This window comes from Nannobrachium achirus (genome assembly GCF_963921795.1).
Source record: "Nannobrachium achirus genome assembly, chromosome: 16".
In the NCBI taxonomy this organism is placed as follows: domain Eukaryota; kingdom Metazoa; phylum Chordata; class Actinopteri; order Myctophiformes; family Myctophidae; genus Nannobrachium; species Nannobrachium achirus.
Window position 1 is genome coordinate 45,384,375 of NC_137823.1, and position 17,411 is coordinate 45,401,785.

The 17,411-nt window shown below is 43.5% G+C and overlaps 1 protein-coding gene across 1 annotated transcript in view; it reads right to left on the bottom strand.

The window, feature by feature from the left end:
* The window catches only part of fndc1 (fibronectin type III domain containing 1), a gene marked incomplete at both ends in the record, with an annotated part of 67,565 nt that overhangs the window by 39,954 nt on the left and 10,200 nt on the right, over window positions 1-17,411 (bottom strand). The window contains 5 exons of the mRNA XM_080744970.1: window positions 1,013-1,120; window positions 1,940-2,127; window positions 2,747-2,867; window positions 3,009-3,107; window positions 4,857-5,114. Of these exons, the coding sequence (XP_080601096.1) occupies window positions 1,013-1,120; window positions 1,940-2,127; window positions 2,747-2,867; window positions 3,009-3,107; window positions 4,857-5,114 (774 nt within the window). The remainder of the gene's footprint in view (window positions 1-1,012; window positions 1,121-1,939; window positions 2,128-2,746; window positions 2,868-3,008; window positions 3,108-4,856; window positions 5,115-17,411) is intronic.

Genomic DNA, 17,411 nt, shown 5'->3' on the forward strand with positions numbered 1-17,411 from the left:
TTATACTGGAAGGAAAACCTCATAAATCAGAGTTTGCATATTTCGTCTTTTACTGTTGGCCTGGGGAGGGTGTAGACCAGTGGTTCTTTTTAGCTCGTGACCCAAAAGAGAAATTAGACATTTGCCTGGGACCCTAGTGAAAACAAGCTCACAAGCTCACAACGTTGTGAGCTTGTAGATGGGCTATTTTCGCACATTTTTAAATATTTGTTTTCTAATTTATGTGATTTATTTTATTTCGTTTTACATCAAATTAGTTTTTTAATTCATGAAAATATTTGCTGTTTTTGGGAATGTTTTGAAATAATAAAAAGTATAAACTAAATGTAGGAAACAAAAAAATTAAGGGACCCACAAAAATGTCTCCGCGACGCACAAATGTTTGGGAAACAGTGGTGTAGACAACAACCACATATCTCCTCCGATACACATGGAGTCAGCAGCTGTTTATTAACACCTGACAGTCGTTTCACTTGGACGGCATAATGTAAGCAAAGGATCACGCTATCCCTCCCAGTTCAGTGTCCTGCTGAACAGGTGCCCTGACCAACATGTAGGAGTCACTAGTCGAGCAACAAAACAAAAACACACCCTTCCCTTGAACACAGCTCACTGGATCATCTGGCCAAGCCAGTAATACAGTGGAAGAATTGAACCCCAGTCTCCACCGTGGTGGGCAGTTGTTTTACTTTAATTAACCTGGCTTTCTGTGAGTTATGAAAATGATTGAGGCCCTTCAAGTCTGACTGTATTAAAAGAACAATGAATAAGGCAAGTTTCATCTTAATTCCATTATGTTGGTATATATTATTTAACCATTTTTTAATGGGGGGACCCCCCCAAAATAATTTGGGGACCCCCTGGGGGTCCTGACCCACAGGTTGAGAACCACTGGATTAGACAGAGTGATGTAATGATCAGCAGATCTGTGAATGAGGAGTAGGAAAGGATCTCACGTGACTCAAGTGTCCTGCATAAACTAACGCTATGCTTCATTAGTGCTTTGTGTTACCTCGAATCCTCCCGTTGGGCTCATCAGGTGGGTCCCAGGTAGCCGTGACAGCCGTTCCCTTCCCTCTCAGGGGCTTAACCTCAAAGTTCTCTGGCGGACCGGCAGGTGCTGGCGAGTGGAGGAGAGGTAACAATGAATGGAAAGACGGCAGGGCACCAGCGGGACATGGAGAACAGAAGCAGCAAAAAGAGACGGAACAGAAAAGGGAAAAAGCTACTTAAGCATGTAACACAGTGACGAGGTCGCTGCCAGTAGGCTTTTAAAATGTAGGGGAAAACTGACACTGTACGTTTCCAGTCTCCCTGGAGATCATCTAGTGTATGGAACTGCAGATGGAGTCTGAGCATCGAGCCAGGCTGTAAATGCTGACATCCCAGTGAACCTGATGTGCTCAGGAGGATCCCGTGAGTCCGTATGAAATTCTACATTCATGTCAGAACCCTGGCCAAATGCCAGTATCACCTCTCAAAATGAGGGCTAGATGTCAAATGTGTCAAGGTGCGACATGAGGTAATAAGCAAAAAACGTATAATATTTATATAGAAAAATACAGAGATCAGGAAACAATCAGAGTCTGAGAGAGACAGAGTGAGTGAATTATGGGACAAACACAAATCATGATAATACAGTAGATACTGCCCAGAACCCTGACTTTAGATGACTTGGGCTGGAATCGGTTATAGAACTCAGCCTCAGAAATGTAAACAGCACAGAGTACCAAAAGACATTTAGGCTAAAAGATAACACAAAAAAGTCCTGAGGACTTGTTTCCACTGTGGTCCTAAATGGTATGTTTCCTAAACACAATTTACCCTCTTTTTGATAATGTTATACAAATCTAATGTAACATCTGATGGTCTTTTATTTTTATTTTTTTGAATTGTCACTTTATTATACTGCCAAAACAAGGTCAGCGGCAAAGCCTACCTGCTTCGGGGGTCCTCTGGAAGACTGAGACAGTCCACTTGCCATGCTTCTCTCCCTGCGAGATTCTGACCGAGAATTCGTACATGCCGTCTGCCGACAGAGTGTCTATAAGTACTCTTCTCTGGGTGCTCTCCTTGTATTCCCAGCGTGCTGACTCCCCCTTCTCTCTGTACTTCACTGTGTAGGATCTGGATGAGAGGATAAGGCAGTCGAAGTTCAAGCAAGGGAAACTTTTATCTCTACAGAAGATAAAGAGGAGGACAGATGGCCATCCGACCATTGCGTGGTCTTTTTAATATCAATGCATCACTGCATTGAAATTAGAAACTTTGGGGATCGCAGATCCACAAGCTCACAACAGGTCGCATGACGACTCGTTGTGATCTCGTTTGAAATGACCAAACCTGCCTACCGATGATGTCACTGGTAGGCAGGTTTCTGAACTGTCCACAGCCCGCCTGATAGTGAGAGACAGAGCGAGTAGACAGAAATGGTGCCATCTAAAGACCTTTGCACACAGTGTCCGATTTTCGTCACGGAAAAAACTGACAATAAATGAACACATGATGTATCTATGACCTCATGCACACCGGATCCGAATTTGTCCAGATTCGGACAATAATTGTCCGTTTTTTTCCGCACGGAAAATCAGACTCTGTGAAAAGGCCTTTACAGTGAGCATTAGTGAGGAGGACCAATTACACTGTGTAGATAGGCTGAAAATGGTTGAAGTGGTCTAAGTTTTGTGCAGTGCTGTATGCATGCACACATGCTCTCTCTCTCCATTCTCTCTTCACAGAGTCCTACCTGGACGAAGCTCCTGCGGAGACCTTCCCCATCTCAACAGCGGGATCAACCCAAGAGATGAGAACGGACTGAGGGGACATGACCCGTACAGTGATGTCCTTGGCCTCATACTCCTCGGGCTCTGGAATCACACACGCACGCACACACGCACGCACGCACGCACGCGCGCACACGCACACACACACGCGAATAACATCAATTAAAGTTATCGACCATGATACTTGGATATTATTTGGACCAAATTGGTGCTGCACATTTGTACCTGGTGCAGCTTTTTTGGTAATGGTGGCTCTGTTGGCGGGTGCGCTCCGGCCCAGGGCTCTCTGTGCCTGCAGTGACACCACATGAACGGACTCAGATGCTATGAACAGAAAGGGATACCAGGCATGGCCCGGGTTTACACTATGGACACTAGTGGCAACACAATGGACACTAGCAGTAGCTAGGGATGGGACGATAATCGTTATTATCGTTTATCGTGATAAAAAAACACTCACAATAATCGTATTGTGGAGATTTACATTTATCGTGAAATTATCCTCCGTCATGCACTGGGATCAATTCACCTTTTATTTGCTGAGCTGAGCTGCATACCATTTAAAACCTCCTGGAAATAACGTACTTGATACAGTATTTTTTTCACTCTCTACCAAATCTCTTTGCCAAAAAATAGCCAATCTACAAGCTCACAACGCGTCGCAACGCGACACGTTGTGAGCTTGTAGATCTGCTATTTTTTTGCAAATGTTCCGCCCCAGGATAATGGACGTTGGGGATATTTGATTATCGCGATAATATCGTAAATCGCAATTTCTTTGGTCACAATAATTATGACATGATTTTTTCATATCGTCCCATCCCTAGCAGTAGCATAACACAACGGACACTAGTGAAATGGAAACTATTGGTAACACATTGGACACACACGTGACACATAGTGATACACAAACAACATTGGTCAATCTAGCTTTTTGTAAATTAAACTAATGTTTTGATCACAATTCCACAGTCACAATTGTACACAGTGAAATGTTAATTACCTGTAGTGTGGTTGCTATAGGAAACACACTATTGTATTCGGTCCGAGATTCTTTTGCCAGCACAGTAAACCTGTGTTTTGTAAACATTTTGAGTGATGTTAACCGGGTTGTAAGGCTGACTATCATGGACATTGTAACTGACTATAACGTCCAATTAGACACGAATGGTCATGCTTCGCTTGACATATAATAATAATATAATATATATAATATATAATCTGTTGTTAGCCTTTTTCTCTGATCTCGCACCGCTTGGCACCATGACACCACATCTACAGGGCAGTGCTCTGTGGATTCGCCTACAGGCTCTAACATTTGTAGCAGTCACAGATAAAAAAAAATCAAACCTTGGTTCGAAGTGGAGCCGTGAAATTGAGCACTTCCAGATCTATGTTTTTGATTCTATGTGTTCCCCCCTGTGTGTGTGTGTGTGCGTGTGTGTGCCTGGCCTGAAAACAGCGCCCCTCCCTTAACATGTGTGGTCATAAAAGGTACTGTTCGAACTCAACGGGACAGTTCTCACTGGTGAGACAGGACACACATTGCCACTCAGAGGGAGACCATGGGCTCCGCCCACGGCTCCAAAAAACAGAGTGTGTTGCAACCAAGTACACTTACTTCCTGTAAGTACTGTACACTTTTGAGGTATTTGTACTTCACTTGAGTATTTCCGATTTCCAATACTTTTACTTTCCTCCACTACATCTCCAGAGTCAAATATTGTACTTTTACTCCACTACATTTATTTGAAAACTTTAGTTACTAGTTACTTTGCAGATATAAACTATAATATTATAAAACATACCTTAACCACTTTAGCCCTATTTCATACCTTGGCTGTTTGAAAATAGCCGATCTACAAGCTCACAACATGAGCTTGTAGATCAAACATTTTGTACTTTTACTTTTGGTACTTTAAGTACATTTCGATGCCAACACTTTCACACTTTTACTCAAGTACATTTTGAATTCAGGACTTTTACTTTGTAACAGGGCATTTCTATATTGCGGTATTGATACTTTTACTTCGGTAAAACCTGTGAGTGCTTTTCCCCTGCCACTGCTCTCACCTAGTTGAGAGGCTGCGTTGCGTTGGTTCCTCTGGTCAGACTGAGGCTTGTTGGCGTAGCGGTGGGGCCTCCTGTCCACCAGCGGGGTCCCTGCCAGAGCTTGTCTCTCTGGCTGCCGAGGGCCCGAGGAAGACTGCGGGGGCCTCCTGTGTGTCCTGGCGAAGGACACTCCCGAGGCCTGCTTGTTTCTGTCCACGCTGGCCACGGCCTGCGTAGGAGGCTCAGCTCTGGGTGCCGCTGCTCTGGACCGGGCTGACACTGTTGGCAGAAAGAGGAGACAGAGGGAGGAGAACTCAGTGAGCACCGAGGCTAAACGCCATAGATCGCTTGGTGATTTGTAATCACGTCTTATTGAGACCAGGGACGTGCAGAGAATTTTGAGAGGCAGGGGCTGACAATTCTAAAAGGGCCTTTTGGTGAAAACATCGAAAATAGCAGCAGACCTCTAAGCTCACAATGCGACACGTTGTGAGCTTGGAGGTCGGCTATTTTTCGGTGCTCGATACCACACTGAACTAAGCATAATCAAGTCAATACTGGAGATGTGGCGTAATGGCATGGATTTCTACACTTTATATATTATATTAAGATACTGCATTCAAGTTCAGGAGAGTTTGGACGAGGCAATTCTCTTGAATGCTGCCTTCAGATATGGCATGGAAAGAGGGCATTTACATTTCTTTCACCATAATGAAAACTGCATTCATGGTCTGGAGAGGGCACCTTTTACAGACGGGTAAAAGGGCAGGAGCTCAAGCCCCCTTTGATGTCTACAGTATGTGTGCACGTGCCTGATTGAGACTGAATATTACCATGGAAAAACCAATGCATCAGTGACAGTCCCCATTGTGCAAAACCCAGCCATTCATCCGATATAAACACATAATCCCACATCTCATTCACCCGGTGATAATTGAAAACATGGCCCGCTGTCACAATCAGGACGTGCCATGGGACGGCGTCCCACTGTCATCCGCTCCTAATTCTGCAATTCCCCTGCTTCCAGTTGGAATGTCTCCTCGGTGGGACTCCATCTTGGATGCAGACACAGACGGCCCAGACATCCAGCCCTCATCCATCGTCGCTCTTGCGGCCGCACTGAGCGTTAGCATTGACGACATGTGAAAAACACCTTGGTCGCTCCTCCCCGCTCTTTCACCTCCTATCCCCTCTCTTTCCTCTCTGTTCACTTCTCTTAATCATAGTCAGATGAGAAGGGTCTGCCTGGTTTCCCATCAGACTGACATTTTTTCTATTGATTACTCACACCATGGAGACTTTTTGTATTTGTCACATTCCTAAGACAGAAAAATATATATTATAGTAAATTACCCCCATTGATTCTGGATGGGGACCCAAATGCATGGGCCTGGATGGGGACACAAATACAAGGCCCTGGATGGGGACCCAAATGCAATTGTGTGAGAATTTATGGGGTAAATTTACTTGACCCTTGACCCTAAATTTACCCCCATTGATTCTGACCCAAATGCATTTGAGCCCCCATCCAGGGCCTTATTTGTGTCCCCATCCAGGCCCATGCATTTGTGTCCCCATCCAAAATCAATGGGAGTAAATTTACTATAATCGTTTTTCTTTTTTTTCGTCTTAGAAATGCGACAAAAACTATGGAGACTCAAGTCTCCATAGTGTGACTAATCAATAGAAAAAAAGTCATTTTGGGGGTGAACTACTCCTTTAAGCAAGTTGGCTTACTTGAGTAACTGGATGTGGCTGAAGTGAAGGGTCAGTAAGGTCAACATACTGTGAATCAGAGTCTCCCATCCTGCTGCCTGCCAAACCGCCTATAACCAATTTAGTTAGTTTTTTGGTTTCAGTGAGAGTGAGAATCTTAGTACCACATGGTCTAAATGTTGTTTTGGGGGCCCTTTCCACTCTGCCCAGAACTGTTTGTGGTGGAAAACACTGCTGTGATTGATTACTGTACTTACATGGCAGTATATTAAGGACGATTTGAAAGAGACTGACGTTTTTATAATACGTTTGAGGGGGCGGAATTTGAGATATTTCATCAACAGGAGCTGGAAGGCAGGTTTTTCTTGAGGGGGATTGAGGAATACAGAAGAGAAGGAGAACATTCCAATTAAGACAGATATTATTTTTGTGTCGGTAGAACCTGGAGCTGCCTCTCTGTCTCATCGTGTGTGTGTGTGTGTGTGTGTGTGTGTGTGTGTGTGTGTGTGTGTGTGTGTGTGTGTGTGTGTGTGTGTGTGTGTGCGCGCGCGTGTGTGTGCGCACGTGTGTGCGCGTGCGTGTGTGTGTGTGTGTGTGTGTGTGTGTGTGTGCCTGCAGGTGTGTGGTGTGCGCGTGTGTGTGTGTGTGCGCGTTCCTGTGTGAGAGAAAGGGAGATGCACACTCACTCTCTCTCTCTGCCAGCACAGCTGAGTGGTTTATTTTATGTTCTTAAGGGAATGGTTTGATAGGTTACAAGTGTGTGTGTGTGTGTGTGAGTGTGAGTGTGAGTGTGAGTGTGAGTGTGAGTGTGAGAGTGTGAGTGTGAGTGTGAGTGTGAGTGTGTGTGTGTGTGTGTGTGTGTGTGTGTGTGTGTGTGTGTGTGTGTGTGCGTGCGTGCGTGCGTGCGTGTTTGTGTGTGAGAGAGAGAGGGAGACACACACACACCACACACACACACACACACACACACACACACACACACACACACACACTCACTCACTCACTCACTCACTCACTCACTCTCTCTCTCTCTCTCTCTCTCTCTCTCTCTCTCTCTCTCTCTCTCTCTCTCTCTCTCTCTCTCTCTCTCTCTCTCTCCTCTCTCTCTCTCTCCCTCTCTCTCCCTCTGCCAGCACAGCTGAGTGGTTTATTTTCTTAAGGGAATGGTTTGATAGGTTACAAGTTTAGCTTCTTTCACTGATGATTCCTGGGCTTAGCTTCTCCGTCTGTCTCCAGATCTGAGGTTTCCTCTCAGCTTCTCCTGTGTTCACAACATCTTTCCCTTGAACTCCACCATCTGTCCCTCAACTATGCTGTTTTTGTACTAACAGTCTGCCAGCAAAGGGTTTTACTGTATTTTCTTAAGCACTTACAGTGTGATAATAGTATTATGTTCTTTGACCTTTTTGACCCAAACGTGGATCAACTCTTCGGGGAGACCTACTTACTGATCATTCCCCAGAAATGTCATGAAATTCCCCCCATCTATTGATTTTGACCTAGACTTAGTTTTTTGCATTATGACATCATTTGATCATGTTAGGTTCGTGTGAGGTTAGGGATAGGGTTAGTTACAATAGGCCGTCGGAATAATGACATGGCACAGCATAGTCAAAAGGTTACATCAATCAAAGGGGAATATCACTCATTTTCACATGAACTATAACTATGTCATTAATATACCCTAGAGTTGGAGATGTATTCTGCAAGACAAAGAGTACATCTTCATGATAATAACGGAAAGGGAGTTCCGACAAGATGGCGACCGAGTAGGACGCGTTTGTTGAGCTCTGTAGAGGTGCAAAGTTTTCACATTTTTTAAGCCCATTTTTTACTGCCTTTATAGTTCTTTTGAGACTTTAAACGCCAAAACACTGGTGAGTGTCTGTTTTTGCAGCTGTTTCGTGTTTCATGCCGAATACGATTAACACGAGGTCGAGGAGTACCAGGTCTCCGACCGCAAACGCTGACAACATGGCTGGCGCAATGCAGGGCGACGCTGACGCTCCGGTTACAAAGAGCATGCTGCGCGAGGTCCTCAAGGAATCACTGAAAGAGTTTATGGATGGTTTTATTCAACCCATGATGCTTGGCTTGGAGAAGAAATTACTGAAGAAGATTGATGACTTCGGAAAGGAGCTGCGTCCTGCAGTCGCCACGCTGAACACGACCGTGGCTGAACATGGGGAGGCCATTGAGAACTTTGGTTCCTCCATGGACAGTTTGCAGATGTGTATCACTGAATTGGAGAGAAGATGTGCTAATCTGGAGGAGAAGCTCGTCATAGCAGAAGACCGGAGTCGTAGGAACAACATAAGAGTGATTGGGATCTCTCCTGGGCTAGAAAAGGCTGACCCAGTGGCCTTTATCCAGTCTTTTTTGCAGAAAACATTCCCCGACGAGTTTCCCGACTCCCCCCCGGAGGTGGATCGTGCTCATCGGACCGGCAATCCACGTTCTGATAAGCCAAGGGCTTTCCTGGCAAGGATCCATTTTTTCCGGGTAAAGGAACGCATACTCCAGCTCTCCAGGAAAGCAGGCCAACTGACATACAATGGCAAAAAGGTGTATATTTTCCCCGACTGGTCTGCTGAAACATCAAAGAGAAGGGCAGCTTTCGGGCCAGTAAAGGAATTCCTACGTTCCATCACCGCGGAAGGAGTTAAATACGGAATAAGGCACCCGAGCAAATTCTGGATAACCGTGGATGAGGCGACTTCTACTTTCAACTCACCCAAGGAAGCACTGGCCTTTTGCAAGGATAAGTTCAAGACTCCAGATGCTGCGGACGAGACTCTAGCTACGCAGGATGATGAGACGACAGTTACAGAGAACTAACTTTTACCAGGGACACTTTTGCTTTTGTGATCGCGTGCTTTCAAACACATTCTGCCGATGTGATATCCTTTTGCCTTTAATGGACTGTTGGTAAGCTGGCTGGGACTTTGGAGATGACTTTTTACGCAGCGTCTTTCTTTCCTCACTCTCTCCTCCTCCTCCTCCCCAAAGGGTGAGTTGTTAATGTAAGCCTACTTATTGTTTTGGACTCATCATCTGACTTGACGTTGTGTTTTCAAGTGTTTCGTTCATAATGCCTATTTTATTTGTATTGAAGAATAAGATATATTTTATTTTTTAATAAGATCTGTAAGCAGATGGGTGTTACTCGTTTTAATTTAGGTTACCGCAAGGAGAGAGGATTTAGGGCTGATAAAGCTATAAGCATAATTCACTGTCTTTTTTGTTTGAATATAATGGACATTGTTCTTGTTATTATTGTATTCTTTTTCTTTGCTCTTATTGAGCGTTGTGCTGCTTACTATATAGGTCTAGAGGGTTTTATCTCTCTCTGTTAAGCTTTGTCTAACGTGTTCCGTGTCCCGGTTCCGAGCCTGCTCTCTCTCTCGTCTTCCCTCTGTGTCTCTCTATCTATCTCGGCTTTCCCTCTCTCTCTCTCTCTCTCTCTCTCTCTCTCTCTCTCTCTATGGCTCTCTCTCTCGCTGTGTGTGTGTGTCTCTCTCTCTCTCTCTCTCTCTCTCTCTTTCTGTTAGGTAATGGCGGCTATGTTGGTTGTTAGTTTATGGTTCGTTTATGCCTCCTAAAACGCTACTTTCTCGGGTAGGAGGGCGAGACTGGGCTTTGGCCTTTGTATTGAGTAATGTAGCCTACTGTTTAAGGCGAAACAGATATAAATAATATGGTCTAAATTGTGAAGGCTCCGCGGTTCCAGAGACCACTCGCTCTCCCGCCCTTTCTCTATGTCTCTCTACCTATCTCTGCTTCTCCTCTCTCTCTCTCTCTCCCTGGCTCATTGACTCGTTCTTTTCTTTCCTTTTTTTTTTTTTCCTAATCTTAATAGCTGGCGGATGTACGATCTCGTGGCGCGTTGGCTCTACGTGCTCGTGGATCCGCTGTCTGGGGGGGGGGGGGGGGGGGGGGGTAGTTATTTACCTACTTTACTTGTTGTCTTCTAAGATGTTAATTTCTTGATGGGGGAGAGGGGAGCTCTGAATTGGGGATATTTATTTTGTAGTCGTGATTGGGTATGTTCACTGTTTGAAGTATGGTAGTTTACTGTTTAAGACGGAAACAGACTTAACTAATATGATTGACATTTATCTAAGTTTGCACTGGCCTTTTGGGCATGTACAGGGAGCTGTATATGGCGCAGTATGCATCATGTGTGCTGTGTTGTATATGGTTTCCTGATCATACATAACTGTGTTTTATGTAAATACTTATGTATACAGACTCTTCTTTTCTTTCTTTTTTTCCCCCTTCTAATTAGTAATTGTGGTTTGTATGCATGGATGCATGGGGGGGGCTGTGTGTGGCGCAGTATGCATTAACACTGTGTGTGCTTTGCTGCATATGGCCCCCCGTATGTGCTTTTAATTTCTATTTCTAACTACATATGTAAGTGCATATATGTTTTATATCATATACACTGATTTCCTTTTTTATTTATTTTTATTATTAATATTATATTAGTGCCTTGTCGTGGTGACAGCCTTATTTCCACATATCTGTCACAAGTGTTTGGTTATTTGCATTAACGTGGCTTATAGGGCTTTATCACATTCTAAGTGGGCCTAATGCTGGACTGATTATTATTATTACAGTTGTTATAGTCCCCTCTCTTTTTTTTTTCCCCTTTATTCTTTTCTTTTTTCTCTCCCCCTTCTTTACTAGAAATGTTAACATACCATTCTCATTTATTTAAGTGATATGAAGTGGGGAGATTGATCATAATTTGAGCGGATGGAATGTTTGAGAGCTATTCAGCCACAAGAAGGCACTTTTTTGTTGTTGTTTTTACTTTGGTGATCTGTTATATATTTACATAACCACCAGAGGGCAATGTATGGTTACTTTTGGGCAGTTACTTGTTTGCACTCTCTGACAGAGTGAAATGAAGGTTGACTAATAGGTTGATGGGGTGGGGAACTGTTTTTGTGCACTCTGATGCTAATGGGGTTTTCCCCCTCAAGCTTCAATGTTATGTGTTTTTTTATGTTCGTTTGATGTTGCTTTTTCCTTTCTGTTCCTTTTGGGGTTGTTTTGTTTTTCTGTTGGGAAGGTTTGTTGTGAGGGACCAACTAGGAAATTCTAAAATGTTCTACTGTGCTTGCTGTGCGTATGGTTTGAACCACAATTATGACAGAATATAAATTTCTAAGTTTCAATGTAAGGGGAGCGAATATACCGCATAAGCGAACCAGCATTTTGGGGGTTTTGCGATCTAAATCAATTGACTTTGCATTTATACAGGAGTCTCATCTTTTAAAAGAGCATTCCAACCGATTGGCTAATAAACATTATCGTGTTTTAGCCTTTTCAGCTGCTTCTTCCAAAACCAAGGGAGTAGCCATATTGGCTAGACGTAACCTTAGGTTGGATTTTTTGGGTGATTGGTCTGACAGTGACGGGAGGATAGCTGTTGCTAAAATCCGCTTGGAGGGTAAAATGCTAGCACTAGTCTCTGTGTATGCTCCAAATGTTTTAGACAAAGAGTTTTACAAATTACTAACTAAAACCTTATTGGAACTGACGGATTTCAAATTCATTGTTGGTGCTGACTTCAATGCAACATGGCAACATAACCTAGATAGATCCACTGGGGTAGAAAGCAGAGAACAAGCACTAGCGTCTGCAGAACTACGTGCTTGGGCAAACTCAACTGGCTTACTCGACATCTGGCGTTTAATGAACCCAACGGTTAGAGATTTTTCTTTTCTGTCGGGTAGGCATGCTTCATTCTCTAGGATCGATTACGTTTTTGCCCCTGTTAGCTTGTTTCATAAAATTGCCAAGGTAGAGTTGCTCCCAATGTCACTCTCGGATCACAAGGCGGTGCTGTGTGTTGCTTCACTGAAACAGGTTATAGATAGAGCTCCTAGATGGCGGTTTAACACCACACTGCTGCGCGATGCGGCATTTGTAGCTCAGTTTCAAACTGGTTTGCGCGAATTTATAAATATCAATACAGGCTCAGTTGAGGATCCCAGAATTCTTTGGGATGCAATTAAAGGCTTTATCAGGAGTAATACAACCCTCTATGCGTCCACTCAGAGAAAATTAAGGTCAGCCAAACTGGTGGAATTGGAATCTCGGTTTTCTACTTTGGATAATTCTCTCCAAAATAACTTTGATGTTAGTACAGCAACCCAGAGGGAGCTAGTTAAGAAAGAAATTAACTCCATTCTCAAGCGCCGCTCAGAATTTCAAATGAAACGCACAAGGCAAAACTACTATTTTAATAGTGCAAGACCCAGTCACTTACTGGCTTTACGTCTTAGATCCAATGAGCATTTTGCTGATATTGTTAGTGTCAAATCAACAACTGGAGCCATGGTTACAGAACCCAAAGAGGTCAATGCCACGTTTCGTGCTTTTTATGATGAGCTCTACACCTCCGAGGTCATTCACGATGATGCAGTATGCAATGATTTTTTATCCAACATACAGTTACCAACCCTTAGCGAGGCGGATGCGGAAGCCTTAGATAGACCGCTCCATCTGGCGGAATTACAGGAAGCTGTGCTCGCAATGCGTAGGGGCAAGTCGCCTGGTTTGGATGGGATACCCCCTGAACTTTATGCCATCTTTTGGGAAGATCTAGGTCAGCTGATGCTAGACATGTTTCGATATGCAATTGAAAGTGGCTCTTTCTCCAGGGATGTGAATGTAGCTATTATATCATTATTGTTGAAGAAGAACAAGGATCCCACAGATTGCGCAAGCTATAGACCGCTTTCACTTTTGAATTCTGATCTAAAAGTTTTTGCTAAGGTGCTTGCGCGTCGCTTGCAGGGTTTTATGACCACCTTAGTACACTGTGATCAGACAGGTTTCATAGGAACTAGACTAGCCTCTGATAATACTAGACGACTATTGCATATCATCGATAGGGCTAAGGAGCTGAGGACCCCCGCCGCAGTGTTGTCGCTCGATGCGATGAAAGCATTTGATCGTCTGGAATGGTCTTACCTGTGGGCTGTACTAGATAAAATGGGATTTGGTGCTTCATTCATACATTTTGTTAAAGTACTTTATTCTAATCCGTCAGCCATGGTCCTAACCGGTAAGATCTGTTCGCCGCTATTCACGATTGGCAGATCTTCAAGGCAGGGTTGTCCCCTTAGTCCTCTCCTTTTCGCACTTTCACTCGAACCCTTGGCTCAGACAGTGCGTCAGTCTGCAGATATTACTCCTGTTTCGATTAACAACACACAGCATCGCATTTCCCTATATGCTGATGATATTCTACTGTTCCTTGAGAATGCACCACAGTCAATTACTCACGTCCTTCAAATTTTTGATCAGTTCAGTTCCATTTCCGGCTACAAAATTAATTGGACGAAGTCAGCCCTTCTACCTCTAAATGATCAGATGAGATCTGCTATCCTGCCGCCCATAATCCCAGTAGTAAGCCAATTCAAATATCTTGGCATAGATATTTTCCCCTCTCTTCAGGCTATTGTTAAGAACAACTATGGTGACACTCTAAATAAGATTTGTCTTGATTTAGATAGATGGTCATCTTTGCCCAACTCTCTCCAAGCTCGAGTTTCAATCATAAAGATGAATGTTCTTCCTAGGGTTAACTTTGTAAGCTCTATGCTCCCTTTGCCACCACCGCCGCAATACTGGAATAAGCTTCACTCTTCGATATCTAAGTTTGTGTGGAAAGGGAAACGCCCTCGTCTTAAACTTTCTCTATTACAACGTGCTAGAGATGATGGCGGCCTTTCATTGCCCAACTTTAAATTTTATTATTGGGCCTTCACGCTCCGCCCCCTTTTAAATTGGTTTAACCCAGCAAATAAGGTTTCTTGGAGAGAGCTTGAGGAGAGTTTAGTGCAGCCTGTTGAATTGAGAGATCTTATCTATTCAAACATAACTACACATCAATGCAAAGTTCGCTTTGGACCTATCATTTCTCATTTAGTGGCAGTATGGAGGGCAGCTGAAAAGATGTGTAAGATTGATTGTAAATGGAACTTATTTTCCCCAGTGTTCAATAATCAAAGACTTTTAATCGAGGATCGCCCCATTCGCTTTCCAAGGTGGAGGGCTAAGGGGATTCGTACATTAGGGGACTTATTTGATAGAAATGGTTTACGACCTTTTCGAGATTTGTGTGACATCTTCAATCTGCCTGGAAATACCCTTTTTTTCTACTTCCAACTGAGAACGTCCATGAGGACCTATGGGGTCCCATGGCAAGCTCCCCTTAGATTGCACCCCTTCCATGAGTTTATCTGTGATGGTAACAGAACAAGAGGTTTGGTTTCCACCCTCTATGGTTTTTTATTAGACTGTAGTTATGGGCCCCTATCTGTTGATACTGTTTGGAGGAATGATGTACCAAATTTGGACCCTGACTTTTGTTGGGACACAGTATGGTCTAACATTAGCCTATCTTCTAGAAATCCAGACCATCAACAAATTCATTTAAATTTTGTTCATCGGACTTATTTAACTCCCCGCAGACTATGTGCTATGAGGATTTTGAATAATCCCAACTGCACTCTCTGCGCCTCAAATAGTATTGGTACCTTCCTTCACATGGTTTGGGAATGCCCAAATGTGTCGTCATTCTGGAATATGGTTGCCTCAAAACTTTCAACTATTTTTAGTATCAATATCATATCTTCTCCTTCTTTATTTTTATTAAATGACGTCTCACAGTTGCAACTAAACAATATACGCAAGCGCATCTTCTTTGCTGGTGTAACGGCGGCGAAGAAGATGGTAGCTACGCGGTGGAAACCTCCTCATACGTTAACGTTTCGCCAGTGGGCCTTAACCTTTCTAGATATAGTATATTTAGAGCAGTCGATAGCAAGGTTACACGGAGCAAAAGAAGAAAACATTAATAAGTGGTCGGACATTGCAGATAAGCTTAAGGCTATGATTCAAGAAATCACTATATAGTGGTAACAGCCTAGCACAGGCATGCACTATTGTACATTCCGTGTTGGTCCGGGGAAAGGGGGTGGGTGGGTTTTCTTTTCCTTTTCTTGTTTTACTATTGTTTGTGTTGTTTGTCTGTTAATTGCATTTTTCTTTTGATTATGGAAAATAAAAATATTTGATAACAAAAAAAAATGATAATAACGGAAATCAACATATCAAATCTCATCTTCTGAAGTCTCTTAATTAATTCTCTATTCAGGACAGCCTAGAGATCATCCCCTCCAAGTTTCATTGAAACAGCTGGCCATCCATTCTTGCGTTGTTTTGCTCTTATTGCTAACAGACAAACAAACAGAATTGGGTGAAGACATAACAACCCCTGTCCAATTCACTGTCAGAGGTAATAAAATAAGAATTTAATAGAAGATTTAAACCAGATGAAACCAAATTAGCTGTGACTTCAAAAGTGTTCAAGCAGAACAAAAGAAGAAGAAAAAAAAGAAAAAGACTTTTCCAGCTTGTTTTGATGATAATGCTGCTGGATATCTTTGACCAATGATGTCATGAATATTTAACACCGACCAATGTCTGGTGGAAACCCAGTGTAGCTAACTAAACCTGGCAATGTGTGGCATGGTATTGTTATCCCCCCCCGTCTGTGTGTCTATGAACAAACTAACTGGATAACAGACACACATATTCTCAAGAGAGGGAAATGGGAATGATCAGTAGCATGCCCCAAAGACATTATTATGCTTTGGGTTGAAAAGGTCAAGGTCGCAAACAAGGTCAAGGTTCAAATAAACATATCTCAGGAACAGATAAAGTACACGTCAGGGACGAGCAGAGAATGTTAGAGAGGCAGGGGCTGAAATTTCTAAAAGGGCCTTTTGGTGAAAATCTCAAAAATCACGACGCGTTGTAAGTTTGGAGGTCGACTATTTTCGATTCTTGATTTCTACACAGAGAGGGCAATTCTTTCAACATAAGATGCTGCATTCAAAATCAGGAGAGTTTGGACAAGGCAATTCTCTTGAATGCTGCTGTCAGGTATGGCATGCCATGGAAAGTGGGCATTTGCATTTCTTTCAACATAGTAAAAACTGCATTCATGGTCTGGAGAGGGCACTTTTTACAGACTGGTAAAATGGCAGGGGCTGAAGCCCCCTTTGATGTCTATGTGTACACGTGCCTGGTACATGTAGAACAAGAGATGCTGGGAAGTGTGTGGGTTTTTTAATGAGTTCTCTCTGCTTTCTACCGTCTCCCCCAGGAACTAAGCTGCTGATGAAAGATGGATGTACTCTCCATTTGGTTCATATCAGCCAGGTTCTCTTGCACCTTATTTTCTCCCTTCTCTTTCTCTCTGGAAAACTTGTCATGTGCATAGTTTGGCCCGGGGTCTTTACACCGCGGACCACTAAAGCAGTGGCTCCCGGAGTCCTGCCACTGCCAAACCACTGCTGTCTTTCCTGGAACTTCGATGGTCCGAGGTGCTACGAGGCAGATGGCCAGAGACACATACCGGCTGCTCCGGTGGAGAGGAGACCCACCTCAACGACTGGCCCAGACTCGGAGGCGAGGGTGTTGTAAGTTATACTTTTTTTTTTTTTTTTGTGATGTCGGTCCATCTGTCCACTTGTCCACTTTGGTCACAAACAACAACATACTGATTTTAGAGACTAAAGGTCTTTGCACACTGCTGCGTTTTTCGGGCCGAATATCGGAGTGAATTTCGGAGTGTGTGAATAAAAAAAGTCCCTTGCTCTCTCTCTCTCTTTCCTCTCTCTCTCCCTGGCCTATGGCTTTCGGATTTCCAAAACGCAACGAAAACACGCAGTGCAGTGTGCAACCACCTTTAGTGGCATTTTCTCTCGTGTCAACTGTCAAGCCACCATTAGACCAAGATTTCCACTTGCACAAAAGATATCTCAAAAA